This window comes from Leguminivora glycinivorella, chromosome 10, assembly GCF_023078275.1.
Source record: "Leguminivora glycinivorella isolate SPB_JAAS2020 chromosome 10, LegGlyc_1.1, whole genome shotgun sequence".
In the NCBI taxonomy this organism is placed as follows: Eukaryota; Metazoa; Arthropoda; class Insecta; order Lepidoptera; family Tortricidae; genus Leguminivora; species Leguminivora glycinivorella.
This window is the reverse complement of record NC_062980.1, coordinates 1,435,437-1,460,141: the sequence shown is the minus strand read 5'-3', so window position 1 is coordinate 1,460,141 and position 24,705 is coordinate 1,435,437. Positions and strand designations below refer to the sequence as shown.

Sequence of the window (24,705 nt, the reverse complement as noted above, 5' to 3'; positions counted from 1 at the left end):
TAAGAACCATTGGAAAAGAAACTTTAGGAGCAGGAGTTGGACTCTTATCTGATATGGTAAATGCTCGCCCTATAGACAGTTCCATACGATCACGATTCAAGGAAGCAAGTGCAAACCTGAAAAGAAAGGCCGATGAAAAAATTGATTCCCTTATGTCAGGATCTGGGTATAAAATGTCCAATAAAAGAAGGGAACCGCTCATTGCTCTAAAAGCATCGCGACGAAGAGGAAGTAAAAAAAATAAAAAAGATATAAATAACGATATATTTTCAAACTAAATAATGTCATTTTTACATAATCATTCATGTGAGTGTGCGAAATCTGAATTAGATATATTTGCCCTTCCATCAACTCAAACAAGCATTGAAAGCGGACAGTGGATTCATTATAAACCAATTTCATCTTTAAGCGATGACGGTCCAATCGAATTTCAAGTACCTGGATCAGGTGATGACTACATAGATCTATCACACACAATGATACACATTACTGCTAAAGTGTTGAACCAAGATGGTACTAAATTAAAAGCAGATGCTGCAGTTGGACCCACCAATAACTGGTTACATTCTCTTTTTAATCAACTTGATGTATATTTAAATCAAAAACTCATATCACCACCAAACAATACATATGCCTACCGTGCTTATATGGAAAATCTTCTCAACTACGGACCAGCAGCCAAAACAACTCATCTTACTTGTGGATTGTGGTATGAAGATACGCCGGGCTATATGGATACTGTTGACGTTAACAACAAAGGGTTTAACAAAAGGCTGGAATTTATCAAGGAGAGTAAGGAAGTAGAAATGATTGGTCATTTACATGGTGATATATTTAATCAAGAGAAATTCTTAATAAATGGTGTAGAACTACGTATTAAGTTAGTTCGCTCAAAAGAATCATTCAATCTTATTTGCCACCAAGATAAAAAATTCAAAGTACAAATAATGGATGCCAGCCTCATTGTAAGGAGAACGAGAATCAATCCTAGTGTTTTGTTAGCCCATCAAAAAGTATTAGCCACAACAACTGCGAAGTACCCCATTACGAGGGCAGAAGTTAAGGTTCTCACAATACCAACGGGGGTTCAGGGTAAAACATTAGATAATATATTTCTCGGACAAATTCCTAAAAGATGTATTATTGGATTTGTATCAAATTCAGGTTTTAATGGTAATTTAGCATTAAATCCGTTTAATTTTCAACATTATAATATGAATTCATTTAGTTTGTTCGTAGATGGTCATGAAGTTCCTTCTAAAACATTACAACCTTCATTTAGTTCTGGTACAATAGCAGCAGCATATCACACTCTATTTTCTGGAACTGGTATTCATTTCCATAACGAGGGTAATGGAATAAGCAGAACAGATTTTGGTCAAGGTTATTGTTTATTGTGTTTTGATTTAACTCCTGATTTATCTGCTAATTCAACTTCACACTGGAATCTTGTTAGACATGGTAGCGTTCGGATAGAAGTACGTTTTGATTCCGCTCTAACTAGTACCATTAACTGTATTGTGTATGCAGAATTTGATAATATAATTGAAATAAATAAAAATCGTGATGTATCTGTAGATTACAATAGTTAAGAAACATATAAATACCCCGTTCTCTTTAATTTATTTTATTTGGAATTCATCATTGTTTGCATGATCATCAATAATTTGTATATGTTACTTAACTATGGATACTAAAGAAATTCAATTTTGTATGAGGAAACTAAACCCATTGTTTAATTCAAATGTTTTTGCTGCCAACAAAATACCTATTCGGGTTAATCTACCTACCTTTATTGTCAGTAATTTGGACCCTGATTCAAAACCGGGTTCCCATTGGGTTGCTATACACATTGATGTAAATGGTGTAGGTGAATATTTTGACTCCTTTGGCAGGAAACCTTCCGGTTATCATAAGTCATTTCTAGATAGAAATACGAGACGGTGGTTTTACAATAATAAATCACTTCAAAACCATTTCACTTCTGTTTGTGGTGAATATTGTTTAGTTTATTTGTATTTTAAGTTTCATGGAAAATCTATGAAACATATGCTTAACTTGTTTTCTGATAATTCTTTATGTAATGATCTAGTATTACGAAATATGTTTAAGACCTTTTTTGTGAAATAAATAAAAATACGTGTACTGGTAATAATGATTTTTATTTTTAATTCTCACATAGTTACCTTTATAAAACTACAGACATTTGACACCATTTTATTTCTTATTTATTTTGTTTGGAATGTGAAACAATGCAAAAGAATATCTTACAAGGAAATTTACTTAAATCATAAAAAGGAAAGATAAGAAATGTGAAACACTTTAACACTATCCTACTGCTATCGTTAAAAATTATATTTATCACTGTTTCTTATTATCTATAAAATATTTTACACATGTGTCCTTAGAAGCTAATTGTTTTGTAATATTATATACAATATTTCGCGTATTTTGTAATTCCAAGTCGTCTTCCAACGCAAAATACTTCAGTCTGACGTCCGCGTGCTTCCAGTGTTCCGTGGGTGGGATGTTTTTGATTGTTTGCATATCATATATCTCTATTTTAATTAAGTGAGATGAATACGCCCCATCATCTTGTCCAGATGATAAATTAGCCACGCCTTCTGGCGAACTTTTGCTTACATTCGAAGACCGTTTCAAGGTTTTACACTGCTTTTTAGGTCGTTCAAAGAAGCTGTCAATATTATTTCCAGGACGTTTCTTTGCGAGGGCTTGCTTAACTTTGAAACCAGCTGTACCTTCCTCATCGGTTGAATCACCCTGATTTTCCGGGTAGTAATAGTTCTTGAAAGTATTTTCAGAGAACTGAAACAATGAAAGACAATATTTTAAACACTATTAACAATTCTATTAATTAAATACAAAGAACACTAGACGAAACAATATTATAAAAAGGCAATATGGGTTACAGTAATTTAAAAAGAAAAACATACTCACGTCCATTGTTGGATCTGTCTATAAACACTTCACTTTTAAACGCACACTCCACTTCTCTATATACCACACTAGATACAAGGAGCTCTGGTACAGAAGGCTGCCTCTACAGGAATACTTATTCAGCCTCGACTCTCTTTGGCTTTTATACTCGTAATATGGTAGAGAGCAGGGGAACGTACCATAAATCTTGTTTCAACCAGTTCATCTTATACCTGAACGCAAACAATAAACTTTTTGTCATTTTACAATACAATAAACATCTATAATAAAGCAACTAAGTTGTTACAATAAAAAATTCAAGTCACAAGAATTACCGGTGCGTTAGTCTAAAACATGTTTACACCAGTTAATGCTTTGTTAAATATGAATACAAAGTATCATGCCTTGACATGTTCGTCGAAGGATCTCTTTACCTAAAACCCGAATTATTCAAATAAACGGAAACAATAAATATATATTATCTTTAAAAATGCACAAAAGACATTTTTATTCACATAGAATTAGCCTTAAACATGTTTTAACCGGTTCTCAGTTTCTCACGTCTTAACAAGTTTATTGAAAGTATGCATTCTCTTAAACAATACACAAGTCATAAAAAATAATAATAGACATAGGTAAGTAAATTATTCAAAGAAGGTACAATAAATAAAGCAATTAAGCAAAAACGCAACTTCACAAAATTACCGAGGTTTATTCAGATACAAAACATTGAAATATATGTAAAAAAAAAAGTTTGATAAGATGGGAAATTAACTTTTATTAAGACGTAATCAAAAATTGACTTATTAATCATATGTACAAATTTGGTAATACAACAAAGAGATGTATGATAGAAATAGGTATAAGATATCATAAATATTCGAGAAAAAGAAAGATACGCTAGATAGGATCGTTAAGTTTAGGTATTTGGATAAACTTAAATGTAACTCAGAAGTTCTTAAGTTAAAACGTAATTATAATACATTTCATAAATACCTACATTTATAGAAATAAAAATAAAAGTAGGTGAAACTCAGTTAGGTTTCATAAAGGTAAGTCTAGACTACTTAGGTTAACTAAGAGTAGGTTTTAATTAAATTTGGTTAGGTTACGAATGGAAAAGTTAGGTATTTTAATTAGGTTAGGTTAGGTTAGAATCGCAATCCATATGATCACAAAGTTATACTAAAAATTAATTATAAAATACCTATCAGTATGAGACACAAGGAAAAGGTGTGCATGACACTGCCAGGTAGCTGGGTAGGGTAACAATGGTCTAGCGCCGAGTCCAGATCGAACAATAGAAAGGGTCGGTAATCCTTTTGTGACCGTCGTGCACAAGGTGTATTGTGTAAAGAACGTATTCTGTAAATACTAGAAGGAGGCTTCTGAGAGCGTCGAGACCCAGCGCAATGAATCTAAATGGGGGGCTATTAGTTTTTTTTTTTTTTTTTTTTTTTTTTTTTTTTTTTTTTTTTTTTTTTTTTTTTAGGTTTAGCAAGACCATGGATGGGCGGTGGTGGGGTCCTGGGAGCAGGCCCCAGACCCGGGCTGGTAACGGGGGTATCCTACTACTTCTACGTACACGATAATGTTTTTGCTATACGCAAAAGATATGTCATTAGCGAAATGTTTTTATCGTCTATATCAAGATCATGTTTGTTTGAGATTGTTTGACATGCTGACGTGCCGGCTTTTAGCGGGCAAGAGAAGAGAACCAATCCATAACGTACTGACAGATTGTTGATTTGTCTGATCATTTAACTAATAGTTAACATTAATAAAACTACGTTTCTTAACTAGAATGGTATCCAACAAAGAATTTTTAATAGACTCTTGGAGATATCGAGTAACATACATACAAAAAAAAAACCGGCCAAGAGCGTGTCGGGCCACGCTCAGTGTAGGGTTCCGTAGTTTTCCGTATTTTTCTCAAAAACTACTGAACCTATCAAGTTCAAAACAATTTTCCTAGAAAGTATTCATAAAGTTCTACTTTTGTGATTTTTTTCATATTTTTTAAACATATGGTTCAAAAGTTAGAGGGGGGGGACGCACTTTTTTTTCCTTTAGGAGCGATTATTTCCGAAACTATTAATATTATCAAAAAACGATATTAGTAAACCCTTATTAATTTTTTAATACCTATCCAACGATATATCACACGTTGGGGTTGGAATGAAAAAAAATATCAGCCCCCACTTTACATGTAGGGGGGGTGCCCTAACGAAACATTGTTTTCCACTTTTTCAATTCAATTCAATTCAAAATATCTTTATTCATGTAGGCCTAGTTACAAGCTCTTATGAATAGTTCATTACATATATATTATGATCTTAATCTAACCTAATTATCAGAGCAATTTATTGTTGTAAATTATTGTTCATAATAATATTGAGTCTATAATATACAATTTCATATAAAAATAATCGTTAAACAAAAAATATATAATTAGGTATATGTATATATAAAAATACATGTCTAGAATATTTCTAGGAAAAATCCAATGTCCAAAAAAATACAATATTAATTTCATCAACAATAATAATAATAATAAACGTAAAAATAAGAAACCATTTCGAATAACAATTAATCCCACGTTGTTTTATCATTCATGTAGTCTTGTGTTGTATATTTATAGCTTTGGAAATGAGTACACGCTTTACATGATTCTTAAATTTATTAATTGACAAGTCAGTAATATGATTCGGAAGTTTATTATAAAATCGAACACAATTACCCATGAATGATTTTTTAATTTTACAGAGCCGTGTGAAGGGCACCGCGAGTTTATGTTTATTTCTAGTATTTATATTATGTACATCACAGTTTTTCTTAAAATTACAAATGTTTTTATGTACATACATAATATTCTCATAAATATATTGACAATGCACTGTCATTATATTAATGTCCTTAAATTTATCTCTAAGTGAGTCTCTATGGTTCATTTTATATATTGCTCGAATAGCCCTCTTCTGCAGAATAAATATGGTATTTATCTCTGAAGCACTGCCCCAAAGTAAAATACCATATGACATAATGCTGTGAAAGTAACTAAAATAAACTAATCGAGCTGTTTTCACGTCTGTTAACTGACGGATCTTGCTCACTGCAAAAGCTGCAGAACTAAGTCTATTCGAGAGGTTAACAATATGGGGACCCCACTGAAGTTTAGAATCTAAAGTTATACCAAGAAAAACTGTACTATCTACCAGTTCTAATTCCTCATCCTTCACAACGACACTTGTTTGCTCATTCCTTACGTTACTATTAGTGACAAACTTAATACATTTAGTCTTTTTTTCATTTAATAATAAATTATTAGCATTGAACCAGTTCACTACTTTAGAGATAGCATTGTTTACATCACTGTGAGCTTGTTGCTGTCGTTTGAGTTTGAAAATAAGTGAGGTGTCGTCTGCAAACAGTACTATATCATGGTGGGTCTTTACAAGGAATGGCAAGTCATTTATGTAGATAAGGAACAGGAAAGGCCCCAATATTGATCCCTGTGGTACACCCATAGAGACCAATGACCCAGTTGATCTCTGTCCATTGACATCTACCCTTTGTATTCTACCATTTAAGTAGGACTTGAGTAAATCTAGTGCTGATCCTCTGACTCCATAATAATGTAGTTTCCTGATCAATGTTTCATGACAAACACAGTCGAAGGCCTTAGATAAATCACAAAAGATACCTAAAGCATCTTGTGACTCCTCCCAGGCATCGAAAATATGCTTAATTAGCTCAACACCAGCATCGGTTGTCGAGCGACCCCGTGTGAAGCCAAATTGCTTATTATGCATTAAATTATTAACGTTAAAACTTTTTATTTTTGCACTTTGTTGGCGTGATTGATATACATATTGGTACCAAATTTCAGCTTTCTAGTGCTAACGGTTACTGAGATTATCCGCGGACGGACGGACGGACGGACGGACGGACGGACGGACGGACGGACGGACAGACAGACATGGCGAAACTATAAGGGTTCCTAGTTGACTACTAGGGTGGATCAAAAAAACACTTTTTTGGAATTAGCAAACCTAATAGTTATCAATCTTTGAACCTTAGTCTATGAAGCCTTTGTACAAAATTTCAGCTTTTTTAATCAACATCTTCAGCCCCCGCATTAGGTTTGAAATTTTGAAAATCTCATACAAACCTGAAAATTCAACTTTCAGATTTAAAAAAAAATTCGGCTGTATTATGTTAAGTATATGTTATTGATACATATCAATATAAGAAACTACCAAAAGTTGCGAAAATAGCATCAAAAATCGCCAAAGTTCGCCTAATTTTAGTACATTTGCCGAAATAGCCGCTAAAATACCGAAAATTTGCGATTTTTAACGCTATTTTCGCAACTTTTGGTAGTTTCTTGTAATAATATGTATCAATAATGTATACTGAACATAATACTGCCGAAAGTTTTTTTTTATCTGAAAGTTGAATTTTCAGGTTTGTATGAGATTTTCAAAATTTCAAACCTAATGCGGGGGCTGAAGATGTTGATTAAAAAAGCTGAAATTTTGCACAAAGGCTTCATAGACTAAGGTTCAAAGATTGTTAACTATTAGGTTTGCTAATTCCAAAAAAGTGTTTTTTTGATCCACCCTATTGACTACGGAACCCTAAAAACTGTGAATTAAGATTCCTTTGCCTGCTATATTCCTTTCCTTATATATTCCTTTGCTTTATTAGATCATAAATACACATCACAAATACAACAAAATAGTTAGATCATTAAAAAAATTGTAGACACATATTTTTTTCTTTTTTCTCGTAAACGAAAAATGACGACGGTATAGTGCCTTGAAGTTTTGTGTGACGTCACGCCTAGGTACAATTTTTACCTAAAAGTGACGTCACAAGCCCCACTCCGGAACTTTGAAATGAAATGAAATGAAATTCTTTATTCTTCAATTTAGGCATTAACATAATGCTCTTATGAAAGTCAAGGGTACATTTGTACAAACATAAATAAATAAATAAATTGATGCCCTATATCTTTGTATTTTTTCATTAATTAGATAAAGCAAAAAATATGTCTTCAGTATTTTTAGACGATCTAAACTGAACTAAACAAACTAAACTAAACAGAATACCATCTTTTTTTTATATAATCGTCATCCCTATTCTTCTTAGTATTCCTTTCTTGAATTGAACTTCTTCCTTCGCTATACAATTTACGAATAGTAGAGCTGTTTGTACAGACAGACGCGTACTCTAACCGTCAATATTTGTGAGTAAACAAACATCGCATCATTGGAGACTACCATTGCTATCAGCCGCGCAATAAATCTAGGCGGCCCTTTTTTATACTACGTCGGTGGCAAACAAGTATACGGCCCGCCTGATGTAAAGCGGTCACCGTAACCTATGGACGCCTGCAACTCAAACAGTGTCACATGCGCGTTGCCACCCCATTAGAAACCTGTACACTCCCTTTTGCTGTGTTAAGTACACACCCTGACATGGAAAGCGGAAATATGGGACTCTGTTTATTTAGAGTCACTCTGTCTTTCTGTCAAGTAGGTGATAATTGTTGGAAGAGTGGAAATAGATAAGATATAAAAGAGTTCAATGATAATAAATTAAAAGTGTTCCGTCGTCAGGCAAACACATCAAATCTAAATTTTTTGGCAAAAATATCAGGTGCTGGCCGGCTTGATATCCAAATTCTGTTAAAATCCTTTTTTACCGCACGCAACAAATGAGAAAGGGATTACCATTATCTTGCATATATTTTTTTGTCATATTTTACCTTCGCATAACAACGCTTGGCAGAATCCTCTTTTCGCAGAATGACTTTTTGCATTAATTTCTTGGCATATTGTCATTTTGCAGAATTATTTAAAGCAGAGTAATACAATGGCATAATGGTGAATTGTATAATAGTCGTATAATCGATTAATTGTTTTGTCGAAAATTGTGTCGCGACTCGCGTTCTATTGACTTGGCATTCTGTCATTTCGCACAATTGTCGTAGGCAGAATAATACATTGGCATAATGTTGATGCGCAGAATAATGTCACTTATGTTTTATTTATTTTTTACAATAAAACGGGTTTTCTGGTTTACTCACTGTCAACCTAACACGCTCCTCCTCGCTTCGCTCGTCGTCGCACCTAAACCGACTCTGTGACATATAAGATTTCTGTGTCGTGTGAGTATTTTGTCTGGATAGGGATTCTAACCTAATCTATATTAATAACATAACACTGTCAACCTAACACGCTCCTCCTCGCTTCGCTCGTCGTCGCACCTAAACCGACTCTGTGACATATACGATTTCTGTGTCGTGTGAGTATTTTGTCTGGATGGGGTTCTAACCTAATGTACATTTCTGGCAAAATTACAGTCAGCAACATGAGTATTATGCGACATAAAATGCTGCATTCGATTTTCCATGTTCGCGGTTAGAGCCAAAACCCGGGACCAAAAGTAATCTGGCCATTTGTATAAGCTTAATTAGTGGTTGATACATTTGATATTTAAACCCACAAGCCATCACTCAATGGATAAAATGAATACAACAAAAACTTTGATTTAAAAACGTATTTCCCACGACTGCTTTTGTTTTCTATCAACCCTTTAATTGCCAAGAGTGTATGGTATAAGGCGTAAATGTATGTATTATGTATGATCCCACGAAAGTTCATATTTTTACCATGTCATGTTGCGTTGTCGTCAATTTTACTTTTCCCACTACCATGGGGTAGATAGCATAAAAATACCCAGGCGAAAACTAATTTCCTCGCTTGTCAATATGGCTTTTGAAATCCGACCAAGTGAGAATGTGTTGAAGTACACCACAAAAACGGAAATAAGACACGGCAGTTGTGTCCAACCTCTGAAGGCAAGAAAGAAACACATTATTTTTTATGTCCAATAAGTCACATTGTAAGTGTAACAAATAGGGTTCGAAATTGTACAGAAAATCTTTTATAGATCTGTTTTCACTGTATTTTATTTCAGTACTCCCACGCATTCCAGCGAGCTGAATCCTTTTATCCTTTATTTTCGTTGAAAATAGACTTTTATTTCTGGAGTGCTCGTAAATCAGGCACTTTAGCGTAAATCATACACAATTCATTTTTAAAGTGGTTAACACCCCGTTACGTGGGTATTAGGGAGCTAAAAATAGCTGGACTCGCTCTTAAGAGGAACGGGAATTTCTGCTCTTCCATACAAATGTAGTCTCAGTTTTCTCCAAGAATATTGTCATTATAGCAATAGCAGATATTGAAAAAAGCCTCTCGGAAGATTTTTACCGAAAGGGGCCCACATATTTATTTTAAGTTAATTTTTTCTTATCGCCAAATGTTTTGTCATTGCTGTTTTAAGTATGTGTGGAACAAATAAAGTTTTTTTATTTATCACACACAAGCAATCTTGAGCTTAACGTGGGACTCAGTCAATCTGTGTAAGAATGTCCGAATAGTATTTGTTTTATTTATCCTTCTGATATTAAAAGGCGATTTTTCTTGGCTACCCCTCATCTTGATACGACTACACTTGGATTTGATTTTGCGTGGGTTTTCAATTTAAGATTTATTTTTAGTACGGATAGAAGTTTTGAATTTATCGGATTTGTATATTAATAAAACGATTTAAAGAAATCTAAAAATACATTTTCTGCGTATTTTTTTCCCGTGAATCTTAAAGTCTTGTATATTTAAAGACGTCAGAGTGCGTGATCCGTTTGTGACTTTTGTGAGTGTATTGGCTGTACCCTGCACAACTTTCACGTCAGGTAATTTGCCAGTAATTTTGTGCGCGGCTGGCATGCCAGTTGGGCAAGCTACAGGCATGTGTATTGTAAGATGTTTCATATAAGAAATTAAACCTTTTACAGCATTTGATGTTCGGTGACTGGCAGTAGTCCCCGATCTGTTTAGAATAATAGATAAATGTCAAGGAGAACGAACACTTGAGGGGGCATTCGAATAGAAGCAGCGATTGAGAGTTAGTTGATTATAATTTAACTCCCATGGAATAAAAAACAGGTTTTTAAGACAAACTATTAGTTTTAGTAAGGCAAGTAAATTATATGTTATTATTCATTATATTATAAGGAACATAGCCGAACTCGAAACTCCAGTAAGCTAATATAGTCAGTAGTTTTTTAAGAATATTGTACGCTCGAAATGGGCAACTGTTGATACTGTATTTCCTGTATATCATACCATCTTATGTACACAGTTAACAATGAATAAACTTTACTTTACTTTACTCGATACACGATTTAATGAAATCGGCTTGATAGAAAAAAATTGCAAAGATTGGTCTCGAGTTCGTCATTAAACGGTTCTATGTCGTTCAATCGTTCACTTAGTTGTCTTTAATTAAAATTCCAATAACAGAAATATACATACCTAAAACACTAATGAAACATATTCCACAAATAATGCATCTTTCTATTTTATTTTAATATTTTTCCGTACTTTTCGTACCTAACCCCCCCTCTTTTAGTGACATCGCGCTTTCACTTACTCCCATACAAATAGACAAAGTACGCTAGCCTCAAGGTCATTGGGTGTTGTCAGCTTTGTTTAATAATCCCATTTGAAGTGTTTTAATGGATGCCCTTCGCCGATAGGCCGTCTCTCTTGCAGTAAATAAATAAATATTATAGGACATTCTTACACAGATTGACCGAGTCCCACGGTAAGCTCAAGAAGGCTTGTGTTGCAGGTACTCAGACAACGATATATTTATTTATTCATTTATTTATTTAAACTTTATTGCACAATTGAAAAAAAAGTACAAATGGCGGACTTAATGCCTTAAGGCATTCTCTACCAGTCAACCATAGGGCCAAACAGAAATTCGCGAATGTGGGTGCAGTGAGAAAAATAAATTTAGAAAGCATGACAACTATTGACAAGTATAGCAATATTATTTACAAATACTTATATAAATAGAAAACATCCATGACTCAGGAACAAATATCTGTGCTCATCACATTACAAATAAATGCCCTTACCGGGATTCGAACCCGGGACCGCGGCGTAGCAGGCAGGGTCACTACGCGCTAGGCCAGACCGGTACGGTATCGCAAACCTTATGCCTTCTTCGAGTCCGCTAGCTAGCTGGTTAAAACGCGATGCACATTGGAAACCTATGAAGTCACAGGATGCGTTACTGCACTTCCAGTTACGTTTGTTGTCGGATCGTGATGCAATGTGGAAAGCGACCGCCAATGTCAGACCGTGCTCTTGAAAAAAACCTATGTAGTGTGTACTGATTTACTTACTGAATCCTTACAAATATTAAAAATATTGTAACTGGGAAAGTGTGTTGTTTGTCCGTCTTTCACGGCAAAACGGAGCGACGAATTGACGTGTTATTTTAAGTGGAGATAGTTGAAGGGATGGAGTGATAAAGGCTACTTTTTGTATTTTGCTAACCCCCCCACTTGCCTAAAATTTCGCAATGGGATGATGGGTGATAGGATGAAGGTCTATTTAAACAATGATCGATATCTTTTTACACCAACGTTGTAACAGATTCTCCAGGAAAAATGTCCTTAATGGCAAGGCTATCTAGCTTATGTCAGCAAGAATCGTTATCGTGCAAAACCCTGGAAAAGAGATTTACAGGAATCCTAAAAAACCTACGCTTAAGCGTTAAGATAAATCGTGGGATTTTAGGATTTGTTTTTTATCGCAACGCAATACAGAGAAGAGAAACGTTCGTAATGAAAAGCCCATTAGGAGATACGAGATTCCAGAAATTTTAGAATTAATACCATTTGAAGTTCACGTAAATTTATGTTATGAAATTAGCCTAATGCCTGTGATGTGGTGTCCTCAAGATGTTACACTAGCAAGAGTAGCAAGCTACATAAGTAATATTGATACAGCATAGAGTCCTTATATAATTTCTAAAAAAATACTGTTAAGTACTTACTGCCATCATTGCCATATTTGGAAACATACTGTTACTTACTGCCATTACCATGTTTGGAGACATATTATTTACAAATTAAAAGCTTATTAATCCCAACTAGGCGATTGCAACCTCGAAGCTATAAAATGTGAACTGCCATATATTAACATTTCAACGTCAGTGTCGCAAAGCCATTTCCAGCCGGCTCCTTGCGAAATTCCCTGTTCGCAGGCGTTGCTGCGTGCCAAATGTTTGCAATACCCTTCCGTGGCAATACCTACCTGACGGCTACCATCTTGAAAACGCGTGTTTGGGGAAATGTAATTTGTTCTCGATGAATAACTTATGTTGAATGAATGATAGCTGGAGAACCAGGTATAAACTCTAATCAAACTGGGATATATCGGCATCATCACCTCATTTCGAAGTATTTGGACACGCGACTACATTCTCAGGTGCCGTATTCATTAAAATATCATATTATAGTAACCATGTATCGCCCACTGTTGAGCTATTAAAGAATACCACTAGTCCCGGCTACCTAATCTTATCCAGAAGTGACCGGCATTCTTCCCAACGTCCAAGCTACGCCCATTTCGTCCGAATTCTGTTGTTTCAATTACACTTTAATTTACTAAATACTAAAGGGTCGTTCAGTGGAGTACCAAATGGCCAAAGACCGTCTGAACTTCCCACATATCACAGCAGTGACATAAGTAAAAGAATTCTGCGAATTTGACGCCGTCGATTGAACAGATACAGCTTTCGATAAAAAAGCAAGCAAAGGTGGTCTCTGATGTCACAATACTTTGGCAGTAAGTGTGTGTGTGTTGTAGACGTTGTAGTCCAGGGCACCGCAGGGGTAGGGCCCTCACGAGCTCGCGCCAAGCCTTCCTATCCTATCTTCAGTATGTAAGTAAGTAGTGAATACTCACGTAATATCGGCATTTCTCCAGCACCTCGACCCTGTTGGCGAAGGACTCGTTGGTGGCCTCGATCTCCAGCACTCGCGCCTTCAGGTCCAGGTGGTTCTTCTGGATGAAGTAGATGTAGTCGACGCCGACCATCTATGGACAGATAAATAGCATTACAAATAAACTCTGGAAGATAAATAAATAAATAGATCTACAATAATATTTTTAAAAAAAGCTTAATTTAAAACAAATATGTTTTGGATTTTTGTAAATCCTTGTGAAACATCGGACACAGGTAAGCTTTTGTTTTGTTTGTTTGTATATGATATGATAGTCGGTATCTTGTCGACGTAACAGCGTAATAATGTGTCTGGCTCTTGTGTAAGTGTTAATATTGTAGGACGTGGATAACGCGATATTTATCATTATAATACATGTGTCTATGAGCTAGCCTAGAGTAGCATATCGCATATTAGACAGTACGATAACGGTCAGATAGTCTCGATCTGTGGGCAGGTCGGACACCACCGGTCGTAAGTCGGTTACAACATAGACTATAACAAGTACCTTCTTCAACAGATATGGTGCGTCGACGTTCAGCTGGCATCGTCGTGCGGTGTCCCGCTGGGAGTCGTCTTCGGACCAGCTGTCTTCAGTGATGACGCATTCCAGGACCACAGGGATCTGCGGGCAGTTTGGAAACCGCCGCTCGTATGCCTGTGGACAAAGAAAATAAGGAATTAGTTTTTAGGTCGCTTTATAAGCCTGGGAACCATTGCATAAGCCTACTAATCAGTGAGTGAAATGTGAGAACTGATCAAAGGGAAGCTTCTGAAATTTGAAGCCCGCCAAAAAAAGTATCTTTTTTTTCAAATTTATTTATGTAAGGTTCACTACGTACTACGGTTGTTCTCTTTTAGAGTTTACATTTACAACAAAATCACGTCAAATCTAGTGCGCACACGCACAGCACAGGTTCAATAGTCATGTAGGTCGATTTGGGTCATTTTTCGGAATTACAACGTTCCGTTTGTGCGTAAATAAATATTATCCTACACATTTCAATATAATTAAATAGTCTTTGTAGCTTGTTGGCTCAGGCTGTATATTTAGGTTTACAAGGAAGGTCATTCGTTAGGCCGCTATTTCCTCCAGTCTGCCAACGAAAACCGCCTTCAAAAATAAGCGCGTTACAAAACACGGAGAAACTAAAAAGCCAAAAATAATAAACCTTTCAATTCAGATTTCTTATCGTATTGCAATAAGCTAAACATCCAAATTATAAACAAATCAATTATTTTTGTAGTCGGTACCAGACCTGTTCGTCGCCTTGCTATTGCCTGTTTGCCCCACCCAACCATACACAGGCTGGTACCGACTCCAAAAATAATTGATTTGTTTATAATTTGGATGTTTAGCTTATTGCAATACGATAAGAAATCTGAATTGAAAGGTTTATTATTTTTGGCTTTTTAGTTTCTCCGTGTTTTGTAACGCGCTTATTTTTGAAGGCGGTTTTATTTTTTGTTAAAAAGTTTATTTATTTGTTGATTTTTAGTGGTTCCTAGTGATATTATATGTATCAGTCCGAATACATGTACAGTAGTGAAAGAATTATCCTTTAACTCCTAACCATTGAGGAGTTGACCTTCCATCATCAGCTCAGTTGATTTTTAGTGGTTCCTAGTGATATTATATGTATCAGTCCGAATACATGTACAGTAGTGAAAGAATTATCCTTAAACTCCTAACCATTGAGGAGTTGACCTTCCATCATCAGCTCAGTTGATTTTGAGTGGTTCCTAGTGTTATTATATGTATCAGTCCGAATACATGTACAGTAGTGAAAGAATTATCCTTTAACTCCTAACCATTGAGGAGTTGACCTTCCATCATCAGCTCAGTTGATTTTTAGTGGTTCCTAGTGATATTATATGTATCAGTCCGAATACATATACAGTAGTGAAAGAATTATCCTTAAACTCCTAACCATTGAGGAGTTGACCTTCCATCATCAGCTCAGCCACATAAAATTATTACCATCAGACGTAAATACTGGTGTACCTTTGAAAAATAGACTAAAAACATTACATGTGCCTATAACATTTGAAGAGTTCCCTCGATTTCTCCAGGATTCCATCATCAGACCCTGACTTGGTGCCAATGGGACCATCTCGGGGTTATACCGGTTCGATCAAAAAAAAAATTTTGAAAATCGGTCCACGATTCTCGGAGATATCGAGTAACATACATACAAAAAAAAAATAAAAAAAAAACATTCAGTCGAATTGAGAACCTCCTCCTTTTTTGAAGTCGGTTAAAAATGAAATAGGAAATTTGTTTCCAACAACGTTTTAGAGAAATTATAATTTATGAAACAACAATTATATACGTGACTAAAATCTGTGTATTTGGCTTGGAATAAGGTGTGCATACAATTATCAAAGGTCATGAGAATTGTAATGTTTGATCGAAATAAATCAACACTCGAAAGTGTAATCTCAAAGAGAAGTTAACAGGCAATTTAGATACTCATGTGGTCCCGGAACCCTTATCTACTTCATTAATGGCTGGCAATTAACAGTTGATAAGGTAATTAACAGTTTCAACGCAACGCCGAAGTTGCAAGGTCCTTCTAGACATGTAGGCTTGACATTTTGGTCTTTACTGTTTGGGCTGGTTCTACGGCGGAAGTAAATATAGTTTTGTTATGGTGACTTTCCTTGTTATCACTAATTCTAGATACATATACCGCTCCAGTGTATGATAGAAACTACACTTTTAAAGCAATGTCCCTTTTACACATGAGAGGGCCTCTTTACTGCAAATAAATGAACTGGGAAGAACTGACTTAGCCATTAGAAAAAAGGCCCACAATTCTTATTTCCTGCATAATAAGTACCTATTCTGAAGATATAAACAGAAAGTTCTAAATGCATTACTTAGTGTTAGTATAAGCTGTAGGTGTAGACTCGTATAGACGTAGTACTACGAGTCGTTGTACAGTCAACTGTATAAATATGTATGTATTGTACAAAGTTCCTCAAAAATATGTCCCATAGCTTCGTCAATTCCGTCCAATTTTTGGACTTTGTAGGTTTTTTTTTTTTTGTACCTTACCTACACCCATATTTTTAAACTTAACCGTATATACTCGCTATTAGTAGTCAGAGATTCAATATCGCCTATCAAGTTTAACAAATTGCATGCGATCGGTTCATAAATGCAAAATATATAAATCCTTTAAGTCTCAATCATGGCGCGTGACATTGAGAATGCACCTGCAACACGACACTTCGTTTTGTTCACAGGCGCAGCCCGGCTGCGTAATTGTGCAACTGCAATTGATGGCTTATGCATTCTTATAATGAAACGTTGCAAGCCATCGATCGTACACTTACAGTCTTACATGCTGACAACACGAATTATTTATAATGTCAGTATTTTTACTCAAAATTAGCATTAATTTTGCGAAAGGGAATAAGTAATTCAGTTGTGACATTAGCAGATTTCAAAATTTTATACAGGGCTTTGGGATCATCCATAAATTACGTCACACTAAAAATCATGATTTTTGACCCCTCCCCCCCTCCTTGTCACAGCTGGTCACATTTGTTAGACTTCCCCCTCCCTAGTGTGACGTCACATATTTTGCAAATTACACGTAGACATTATTGAATGGAAACAGCTGATAGAAATCAGTCATGTTTCCATTTATGTACTTATATTATTCTTCACCACTCCAACAGGCAAAGGTTCTCTTGATACTTCAAAAACGAATGACAAAGTTTCATTTTATCTACAAGAGTGCAAAGTCATTTCAAAGAAATTTAAACCTGAGCTGGCTGTGGCTGGTATAATAAACATTTGAATGATGATTTTGAATCTTAAATGTTAAAAAAAAAAGAAAAAAACTAAATTGTTTGATGTTTTGCAGTTAATATTTTCCACGTGTTGGTGTGTAAGTGACAATTTATTTAACCTACGTACCTTGAAACCTCAAGATTCCACATTCTAAATTGGTCGACAAAACAATTGGTAGATTATGATAGATTTTGAAATGTGACTTACGAAATTTAGGACCCCTCCCACCCCCTTGTCACACTTCCTCGACCCCCTCCCTCCCCCTTAACGTGTGACGTAATTTATGGATGAGCCCTTTATGTAAAATCCAGTTAAATGTTTGACTACAGGAACATCGGAATTAGAATAAATTTAAAAGTGGAAAATGTCTGCCTTGGGTGAGACTTGAACTCACGGCCACTGGATCACCCAAGGCAAACATTTTCCACTTTTAAATTTATTCTAAGCCTAACGGCATCGATTGCAGACGTTTCTGCTAATCAGAAGTTAAAATCGGAATTAGGTTTAAGAAGTTGGACTGGACCCGATATAGATTAGATTAGACTGGATTCCGACACCTGGGAGACATAATGTGCGAAGTCACTCTCTCAAATAGACAACGTAAGGACATATAAAGATGATGCAGTTACACATAAGACAAGATACTGTCACCACCTACTGTGGCAAGTCAGGAAGCGAACAATATTATGGTTCGATCGATTTAGAAAATGGGAGGCAACTGTGAGTCTGTGACTTATTCAACTTCATGGACAAGAGACATATGGAAAACCCTCTTCAACGAAATCACAACGGGGACTTAATTAGAAGATGATGATGATACACTCGAGTCAAAATAAAATACTGTCACCACCTACTGCCAAGACAAAAGATCAATTTACATATTTAATGGCAAATAACTTCGACATATCCAACTTCGGGGAGGAAGAAACATAAGGAAAATCCTTTTCAAGGCAAATCACAACGATATAGCTTACTTTGAAGATGACATGACACTATTACACTCAAGTCAAAGAACTGCCACCAGCTACTGTGACAAGTCAGGAAGCGAACATACGGGCCTATCGATTCAGATAATAGCAGACAACTGCGACATATCCAACTTTGTGGAGGAAGTGACAGGGGAAGCGACATAAGGAAAATCCTCTTCAAGGTAAACCTCAAACGGTATGATAGGTGGACGTTATTGTATTGAATGGTAATGAAATGTTTTTCTTTTGTATTTTGAAAAATTCACGAGTCATGCCATTTCATTCAGTCTCAGTAGAAGGAGTACTAACGTTGATCGAAATAACACGACACGACAAATACGAACGTTTCCGAAAAAATACGATGGAAACCTAACCTACGCACTCCATTTGTACGATTCTCAGATGGAGTGTTTCTGAAGTTACCAAGAAATTGAAATTCTACACAATGTTTCAGTTTATTGGGTGTAATTATTGACCTTGAATATTTTAACAAACACCATTAAGTGGAAAGTAAATCCATTATTTATATAAAATCTCCGGACATATTACAGTCGGCCAAAAGTTCTCTATCTCCAAACAACGAATGCCATTTTCCGTGACGTTCTTTATATCGATAAAGTATTTTAAACTCATGGTTAAAACACATTGCTCTACTTACATACTTAGTTTATAAATTATTCGCGACATCTGCTTTGTACACGTGTGAAATAAAAATAATTTCACTTGATACATTATGGAGCAGCCCGACACGTGCCAATCCTCACATAAATCGAAATATTTACTGTAGGTACTGACACGAATCCAAGTTATCAATAATACATAAGAATCCTAGCAAACTGTATATTTTACAGAGTTTCCAACAGATCTTTCTGTTGGTGTGACTTCAATAAATATTGAAGGAGAATAAAATAGATTCTAAAATAAGAACATAATATCTGAGACATGAAATGGCGGAGATGAATAAGCTTAGTGAGGTAATAAGAATGGAAACGAATATTGTTAACGTTGACATTGAAATTAAGCTAATACGAGTAAGAACCAACATTTTACAAACGTCCGGTCTTCTTCTATTCATCATCCTCCTTGCGCTATTTAAAATTCGCCGCATATAGTCTGTCGCTTTTTCTTTAGCTACAGAATCTTTAATAAACAATTTTCCCTTTAACACGGTATTTGTTTATACGATTATTCACAGAACTCTGCACTAATTTAGATCTCAGTTATTTATCCGGTGAAGTCCACAAGGTTATCCTTACTTGGCTCCCGCTTCTACATTTATATTTTAATAGCATTATTTATTGAATAACATCAAAAGAAAGGAATATTTGTCTAGTCCTGCGGCGCTGGCTATATTTTGGGTCCTAAGTTAAAAAAATATTAAAGTTGATTTTGTTTTCGTTTATAAATACTTTGCTAACATATAAAATTTAATATTTCGTTTTGGGTCACATTCCTAGGGTGCTTTTTCAGTAATTTGGTAATTTGTGGTTATAATTTTTAATTTCACCTAATGTGGTCAAAAAAATATTCGAGAGAAAAAATGTAACTGTAATGCATTTAGTATGACATTTTTAGCGTGTATACGTAGTTTGTGTTAATTTCCTCGAATGCTATATGACAATTTGTCATACCTAGCGAAACAGACGCAAAAAAATATTCATGTTAAAAAAAATTAGTAAAGCCGCATTACCTCCTTTAAATATATCAATAAACTGAAATTGTGTTTTTCTACTCCAATGCTTTATAAAATTTGCGATAATTTAGCTAAAATAGGTTCTTACCATTACAAAAAAATATTAAAGTTACTAGAGTTCACATCTTAATAACTAAAACGACAGGGTAAATAAGATACATGAATTTGGGTCAGTTTAATAGAATGCTTCGAAAAATAATACGGTATTAATATTTGCGTTCGATCAAGTCATGCGGGCGCGTCCGCGCGGCCGTGGCGCGGGAGCAGGGAAGGGCAATGACCTCTCTCGATATTCGACAAACCGCACGTTGCGTACAAAACGCAAATTTATTTCAACTGTGCGCCCGAATCACGCTATTTAATGCTAAGCCTGAAAAGGTTGTATTTGATAATACCACTAGAGTAGCAATTTTAATTAAATATACCTATTTTCCACATGCATCAATAAAATAATTTCATTTCTAAATAATAAATTTAGTATGCAACGTGGAATCTACTGCTACTACTGCCAAATAATTAGTCGATTTATCTTCTAAGTACTTTAAAATTATACTTATATTAAGCGTGTCACTCACTATGCAGATTGAAGAGCGCTTATCTTTCAATATGAATCCACATATATTGGGTTGGCACAAAAGTAATGAGACACTTGGTTTACGTTTTATATTTTTTATTATTATTACAATACAAAAAGCTTAGTCGATGATGTAATCACCATTAGCATCTATGACTTCTTGCCAACGATCCGGCAAAGTTTGGATGCCTTTCGCCCAGAACTCTGATCACTCTGATGGCTGTGCCTCGAAAAAGTTGTTCAACTCCACCTGTACATCATGGAAATCATTGAATTGTTTACCCCGCAAATGTCGTTTCAGGGCTCTAAACAAATGAAAGTCTGATGGTGCGAGGTCTGGAGAATAAGGTGGGTGGGGTATCGTCTCCCAGCCCAAGTTCTGCAGCTGTTGGCGAACGGTAGATGCGACATGAGGTCGAGCGTTATCATGTAGTAAAATTACAGTGGCTCGTCTTCGTCGTTTTTTAGGGTTCCGTAGTCAACTAGGAACCCTTATAGTTTCGCCATGTCTGTCTGTCCGTCCGTCCGTCCGTCCGCGGATAATCTCAGTAACCATTAGCACTAGAAAGCTGAAATTTGGTACCAATATGTATATCAATCACGCCAACAAAGTCCAAAAATACAAAATGGAAAAACATGTTTTTTTAGGGTACCCCCCTACATGTAAAGTGGGGGCTGATATTTTTTTTCATTCTAACCCCAACGTGTGATATATTGTTGGATAGGTATTTCAAAATTAATAAGGGTTTACTAAGATCGTTTTTTGATAATATTAATATTTTCGGAAATAATCGCTCCTAAAGGAAAAAAAAGTGCGTCCCCCCCCCTCTAACTTTTGAACCATATGTTTAAAAAATATGAAAAAAATCACAAATGTAGAACTTTATAAAGACTTTCTAGGAAAATTATTTTGAACTTGATAGGTTCAGTAGTTTTTGAGAAAAATACGGAAAACTACGGAACCCTACACTGAGCGTGGCCCGACACGCTCTTGGCCGGTTTTTCTTGATAGCAGAAGATAGTTCGGTTAGCTGTGTTGAATATTTGTTAGCGTTTACAGTTTCATTGTGTAATAGTTCATGAAACAGCATGCCTTGCGAGTCCCAGAAACAACAAAGCAAAACTTTTAAGCGGTTCTTTTGACTCAGCACCGGTTGAGTTGGTGGCGTTTCTTCTCGAGGCAGCCAAAAAGCACGACGTGTATCGTTCTCATAATAAATCCATAATTCATCTCCCGTAACCAGATCAGTCAAAAACTCTTTACGTCGGGGTCGCAGCAAAAGTGATTGACAGATGGCGACACGGACTGCACGACTGGCGTCGGTAAGGATGTGTGGTACCCATCGAGCCAAAACTTTTCGATAGCCAAGCTCATGCAGATGGTATTCCACAGCGTGGTGACTGCAGTTAAGTGCTTCCGCTAATTCACGAGTAGTAGCATCAGGATTCGACTGTAGTTCGCGGCGTAAATCGTCATCATTGAATGCAGGTGGTCGCCCTGAGCGTGACTGACTTTCAAGGCTCCTGTCTCCTGATTTAAAACGGTCAAACCATCTGGACACCGTGGCATGGCTTGTACTTCCAGCGCCCAATGCAGTGTTGATATTGTCAGCCGCAGCCCGCGCACTGTGGCCTAACAAGTACTCGTATAAGTAAAGTGTTTGAACTTGTCGCTCGTCCATTTTATTTCAATCTAACTAAACCAATCACGAGGGTGGCTTTATATACCCTCACATTAGAAGTACCTAGAATGTTCTACAACATACTAGAATATTATCGAAAACAATTAACTTAAGAAAGGAAATGTATAGAGTTTTGTAGAGTGTGTCATTACTTTTGTGCCAACCCAATATAAAATAATATATAATTCAATGAGCTAACACACGCACCGCCGATTATTTATATTTTATATTGAAGTACATGTGGGCATCGACGTAGGTACGTCTATGCCCACATGTACTTCAAAATATTATATCATAAAACGGTGAGGAATTTATCTGTATAAAATACAGGATTATAAAGCAAAATACAGGATGTACTTTTTATAACCGGCAATATTTAGGAGGTGAAGTCATATAACTGTTACCGAATACAAAACTCTAAGTAAAACTGCATCATAGTAAAAAAAAAACGCCCAATGGACTTGCCTCGCGTGACGTCACGTAGTGTTTTTAACCGTCGCCTCAAATCTTTCAAGAAGGACGGTTCTCAAGTCGTCTGTATGTTTTTTATTTTATGTTTGTTCCTCGATATCTCCGTCGTTACTGGACCGATTTTGAAAAAAAAATTTTTTTATTGAATGAATATGCATACAGATTGGTCCCACTTTTCTCAGAACCCAGTTCTGATGATGCGATCCTGGAGAAATCGAGGGAACTCCTCAAATCTGAAAGGTGTACATATGGTGATTTTTGTGTTTTTAAAGGAACAGCATGCATTTACGTACGGAACAGTGACATTTGGTGCAGTGGAACTGCTGATGATGGCCAGAACGGAACTCTTCAAATCTGAACGGCACGCTTATAGTGACTTTGGTATTTTTCTAAGAACAGCATGCACTTACATCCAGAACAGTGACATTTGGTGCAGTGGAACTGCTGATGATGGTCAGAACCGGACTCCTCAAATCTGAACGGCACGTTTATAGTGACTTTGGTATTTTTACAAGAACAGCGTGCACTTTCGTCCAGAACAGTGACATTTGGTGCAGTGGAACTGCTGATGATGGCCAGAACCAAACTCCTCAAATCTGAACATTGAGAAATAATACATAGATTACAAAAGGACTTTTAAATAAGACAATTTTTAATCATGTATTTCTTATATTTAAAAAAGAAACAACCCCAATGAATGATCGATTAACGTTACACCGTTACGCCACCGTTTTTGACTTTCCCAAAAAAAAATTCTCATTCCTATTTTTGGCCTCCGGTTTTACCTCGTGCCAAATTTTACCGCGCTCGGACCGAAGATAAAAAAATCAAAGTCGGCCATTTTGAAATAGTGTAGTTCAAGCTTTTTTGAACTTTTTCCAACCGTTACGGAGATATGACTATTAAAAAAAACTTCCATACAAATTTCAATTTGCCTTCAAAGACCGCCACTTTGTATACTAATCTTGAGGCGGCTGTCCACCCGTGTGCCGAATTTCAGCGCGCTCGGACCATTTTGAAATATAAAAAAAAATTATATTGTTTTATTTTTAAATGTCATTCGATGGATCTCAGGTGACTGTACAACATTTGTTCAAGCACTTTTAACTTATTTGTATTATTATGGAACCATGGCGACTAAAAAAAAACCTCCACACAAATTTCAATTGGCCCTCAAAGGCCGCCATTTTGAATTTTTCAAAAATATTCTTTTTGAATACTAATTTTGAGGTGGCCATCCACTCGTATGCCAAATCTCAACGCGCTGGGACCATTTTGAAATAAAAAAAAAGTATTAGTAGTACATATTATTAGTAGCCATTTTGAATTATTTTTAAGTACAACTTTTTTCTACTCCGAGACTTGTATGACATTAATTTGGTCGAGCACCCCCGGCTAACTCTTACGATTTAAAAGTTGCCATATAAAACAAAAGTGGCCAGTTTTCTCACATTTGCAGCAGTTTTAGGATTCCGTAGTCAACTAGGAACCCTTATAGTTTTGCCATGTCTGTCTGTCCGTCCGTCCATCCGCGGATAATCTCAGTAACCGTTAGCACTAGAAAGTTGAAATTTGGTACCAATATGTATATCAATCACGCCGACAAAGTGGTAAAATAAAACGTAAAGCGGGGACTGGTTTTCTTTTTATTCCAACCCCAACGTGTGATATATTGTTGGATAGGTATTTGAATAACGGT

General features: G+C 35.8%; 1 protein-coding gene across 1 annotated transcript in view; it reads right to left on the bottom strand.

The window, feature by feature from the left end:
- Positions 1 to 24,705, bottom strand: part of LOC125230070 (protein real-time) — a 127,101-nt gene that overhangs the window by 62,068 nt on the left and 40,328 nt on the right. The window contains exons 2-3 of the mRNA XM_048135073.1: positions 14,322 to 14,471; positions 13,776 to 13,907 (exon numbers count right to left, since the gene is read on the bottom strand). Coding sequence (XP_047991030.1) covers positions 13,776 to 13,907; positions 14,322 to 14,471 — 282 coding nt within the window. The remainder of the gene's footprint in view (positions 1 to 13,775; positions 13,908 to 14,321; positions 14,472 to 24,705) is intronic.